Source organism: Poecilia latipinna, unplaced genomic scaffold, assembly GCF_001443285.1.
Source record: "Poecilia latipinna isolate Pla-1442-1.1 unplaced genomic scaffold, P_latipinna-1.0 Scaffold1008, whole genome shotgun sequence".
Taxonomy (NCBI): Eukaryota; Metazoa; Chordata; class Actinopteri; order Cyprinodontiformes; family Poeciliidae; genus Poecilia; species Poecilia latipinna.
Genome location: NW_015113624.1, coordinates 79,578 through 84,176, shown reverse-complemented (window position 1 = coordinate 84,176; position 4,599 = coordinate 79,578). Strand labels below are relative to the sequence as shown.

General features: G+C 40.4%; 1 protein-coding gene across 1 annotated transcript in view; it reads left to right on the top strand.

Annotated features, from left to right (window-relative positions):
* LOC106958701 (forkhead box protein P2) overlaps positions 1-4,599 on the top strand; it is a 25,868-nt gene that overhangs the window by 15,927 nt on the left and 5,342 nt on the right. The window contains exons 8-11 of the mRNA XM_015050742.1: positions 1,184-1,352; positions 1,444-1,514; positions 3,321-3,422; positions 3,511-3,632. Of these exons, the coding sequence (XP_014906228.1) occupies positions 1,184-1,352; positions 1,444-1,514; positions 3,321-3,422; positions 3,511-3,632 (464 nt within the window). The remainder of the gene's footprint in view (positions 1-1,183; positions 1,353-1,443; positions 1,515-3,320; positions 3,423-3,510; positions 3,633-4,599) is intronic.

The following is a 4,599-nucleotide window of genomic DNA, read 5'->3' as shown; positions in this document are numbered from 1 at the left end:
ATTATCAGATCAGAAACTTTGTTCATGCGATTTGAAAGAAGAATTTAATTTATTCTAAAATAAAATAAGTAGTTATTTTGATATTGTGAGTAAAAATAATAGAGAAATGTGGCTCTTTAGCTAGACAAAGGCAGTTTTTTTCTTGCATTTTGTGAAATAATTATCTGGTTTGAAGTCCAGCATTAAGTTAAAACTCACAATTCAAGATTAATCAACTTTATATTAAAAAAACAAAGTTTAGACAACTTGCCTCTTGTTGTCAAGTCAACTTCGTGAACTTTAATTTCTGAATTAAAACCGAAATTATTCTTTTTGATGATTTTAATTGGACTTTAAGGCAGCAGGCGGGCCTTTGTTTTCAAGTTAAGCCACCTCCAGATGTTTTACAGTTTGGGGTGATCTGTAAAGGTTAAAGCAGTAAAATCATTTTAAGACAACCGTTGTGAATGTATGGCATGAGAAGATAAAACGTCACATTCTCCTGCAGATGTGGAGAGTGTCAGGCTGTAGTTGAGTTTGTTTTTGTAATTTGTTTACAAAAAACAAACAAAAAAAGTCACGATAAATCTCCCTTTATAGATAGATAGTTATAAACACTTTATAAATCATTAATAACTGCTTATTATGCATTAAGTAAGCGTGAGAAGGAAACTACATGCTAAAAAAAATTAGGTTTACAAATGTTTATTGTGCTTACAAGATTGTCTGAAATGTTTACTATAACAAGTTAGTTTAAAATATATACAGGAACAAATTTAAATTTATAAAGTGTTTAGAGATGAACTTATAACATATTTTATCTGTAAGTGGAGCCTTAGATGAGACAAAGCTGGAAATCCTTTAGTCTTGTGTGCATTCTTCCTGTTTTTGTCTCTCTCTCTCGTAGTTTAGTCTCCCAGCTGTCGGCTCCAGATGGGCTGACAGTCTGATTCCAGATGGCGGACATGCTCCAATAACGCGGAAACTAATCATTTGTTAATCTCGCAAACACTGAACCCTAATCACAACACTCACCAAACAATTTCACCCTGTAATTAACAATAATTGGCTTCATTCTCATCGCGGCGTTAGCCGAAGCGGGTCGGAGGAGGCGAATCCAATCGCTCCGTCACGCTCGCTCAGAAAACCTCTCACTTTTTTTTTTTTTTTTTTTTGTTTTTGTTTTTCCTGTCTGTCTTTTCAGCTCCGTCCAACGCCGCTGGCCGGCAAAGCGTCTCTCTCTCTGAGACACCAGAGACCTCTGAGCGCCGCCGGCTCCCCGCCGCAGGGCCACGAGGAAGACGAAGAGCTCCCGTTCAGACGCGCCGTGGCAGGACACCGACATCACCCTCTGGTGTTCTCTCTGTCTTCAGGTAAACAGTGGACACGGTTTTCACTCGACGCGTCAGGAATGCAGCTGATTTCAAATCTTTCATTAGCTTTTTTTATTCCCCCCTCCTGCAGAGAATGAATATGAACTTTACCAGAACACTGACATCAGACCACCCTTTACCTACGCAGCTCTGATCCGACAGGTACGAGCAGAGAGATTGTTTGACTTTTCACATCTTTATTATTTTAATTCTGGTTTATTTGAACAGCACCTTTCAGAAACAAGGCAGTTCACAGTGCCTTAAAACCATAAAACCTTCAAATGGTCAAAAACGGTAAACATTACATTTTGTCAAATGCCATCATCAAGCACATCAGATATGTTAATCAGTGTTCCAGTTACTATTAATCAATGGCAGATCTAAACAGGTGGGTTTTTAGCCTTGGTTCAAAGGAACTCGGTGTTTCGGCTGTTTTGCAGTTTTCTGGAAGTTTGCTCCAGATTTGTGGTGTGTAGAAGCTGAAAGCTGCTTCTTCATGTTTGGTTCTGGTTCTGGGGATGCAGAGCAGAACCAGTGTAGGGACTTTAGAACTGGGTGATGTGCTCCATCTTCCTGGTTTTAGTCAGAACACGAGCAGCAGCGTTCTGGATTAGCTGCAGCTGACAGATTGATTTTTTTTTTTAGACAGACCTGTGAGGAAACCGCTGCAATAATCGATGAGACTCGACATCCAAGCCATCTTAATGGGAAGGTAGTCTTTTATTCCGAGAACTTTTCTTCAGGTGACAGAAGGCCGTATTTGGAACTGTCTTTATGTGACACTGAATGTTCAGGCCTGATTTAGAGCCTGATCGTCAGTTTCCAGCTGTAATAGGGGACGAAGCATGGAACTACGTACTAATATGAGACTCAAACTGAACTTTTTCTGACGTTTTCTACCACTATGTGTGGCAAAACTCTAGCCTGACCGTTGCCTTCTTACGCATTTCCGCTCAATTCTCATCTCCTTTCAAGGTTTTCTCCCATTGCCTTGGATTGTCTTTCAACCAGGTCAATCAGGAAACAGAGGGAGAAGTTGTGAACAATGATGTTGATTTCCTGCGTTGTTTTAGTATCATAGTCAGCTTGTAGTTTTATCGATGGGAGCAGAGGAAGTGAGCGAAGCTGTTCAGTCCGCGTTAGACACGTTTCCAAATATGGAATTACAGCCATTTTGTTTTACTTGGCTCTTCTCCCTTTGCAGCGGAGAACGGTTGTTGGCAATTTCCGGTAAGCTTCATAGCGTCAAACTGGCGCATTACATGCGTCACAGCCGAAAGTTAGCGACCGGGTAAAATTTAGAACAACGGAGTCCATGACTCCAGGAAGCAATCGTTTCTCAGCAGCCGAGGGTCTGCTGAGAAAGTCCACCTGGTGCTGAAAAGTGAGAAAAGCTGCCAGCGATGGCAAAACTCAGGAAACTGGAGCACAACTTCACCTGGGAACAGGATAAGAACCGAAAACAAACAACCAGAACTGCAATTGGATCAACATTTTCCATCTGTTAAAAATGTCCTTGTTAAAGTGTGACTCAGCTAGTGACATTTTGCAGAGATTGTGCAACCGATTTTTGTCAAAACAGAAGGAGACATAATCCAAAACACACGTCACTCTAATCGAAGCAAGCGGCGCTTCGACCACATCTTAACTCAGGAGGGCTGAATGCAAACGGACACGGTGCTTTTCAGACGCATATTTTCCCCAAAATGTGAAACCAGACATCATTATTCTTCCACTTTACAATTATGCACTACTTTGTTTTGATCTACTGCTTAAAGAAAATGCATTTAAAGTGGTATGAAACCATCTGCAGGGCAGAGTCATGCTGATTCGTTTATGCAAAATGCGTGCGAAAACAAATGTTGAGTGGAAAACAAAAAAGGTATTAAGAGATTTCATGACACTCTTCATTTTAATGTCACTTTGTGACGCACTAAATGCTTATTCCTGCCCTTCCCCCATTTGCAGGCCATCACAGAAGCCTCAGACATGCAGCTGACACTCAACGAGATCTACAACTGGTTCACCAGGACGTTCGCATATTTCAGGCGGAACGCCGCCACCTGGAAGGTGAGCAGAATAACTGACCGGGCGGTTTGCGGCGCGTGCGTCTCGGCCGACCCGCTTCAGCAGAACCGTCTCCGTTACTCTGAACCAGAACGCGGTCCGCCACAACCTGAGCCTGCACAAGTGCTTCGTGCGCGTGGAGAACGTGAAAGGCGCCGTGTGGACGGTGGATGAGGAGGAATACCAGAGGAGGAGGTCTCAGAAGATCGCAGGGTACAGTAACTCCCAACTACCGACCACATGGACCCGAGTATGAGGTCCAATGAGATGATGTTTGATTATTACTGTTCTTTCATAGCAAGAAGACACAGTAATTATGAAAGAACAGCACTTCTACGCTTTCATAATTACTATGAAAGAGTAGATTTACTGTTCTTTCACAGAGCAGCAGAATTACTTTAGTAGAAGTAATTACAGAATCACTTTCACTACAGCAATCCTGGAGTGAAAGGGATAAGTAGTGAAATATTGCTTTCATTAAATATCGCTTAGTGAAACCGATTTTTAGTGGAATATCGCTTTCCCAGTGATATTTGCTAAATATCACTTTATTGGCTGAATATTTTCTAAATATTGCTCAGTGAAAGCAAAATTTAATCAAATATCACTAACGCGATATTTAGCAAAATATCACCTTTCACCAAATATCGCTTGGTGAAATCGATATTTCAGTATCGCTTTCACTAAGTGATAGTGAAATATCGCTTACTGAGTAATATATTTGTTAGTATCAAATTTAGCAAAATAAGGAGTGCTAAATCTCATCAAATACATACAGACAATAAATTCAGAATTGATGCACTGCCTTTCTTATTTGATGAAAACACTATGATTGCAAAACTGTTTTATTTGTCTTCTTTTTACATTAATTCATGGAATACTCACAAAGTTTTGCACACATTTGTAATGGAAACGCAGCTATTGTCTGCTTCACTCTGTAACAGCATCAACGCCACAGAGGGTTGTTGTCGGCGTAAACTGGTAGCGTTTAGGTGTGCGTTCACAGATCAGAAAACGTACCCAGTAACTCAGTTTATTTTATTCAACATATTTTTTATTCAACAATATTAACTAGAGATGTGCCGATCAGGTTTTTTCCTGCCGATTCCGATCACATAATTATTATTTTTTTTTAATCATAAACACTACTGGTTACATTATGTGGAAAAGGGAACCATGA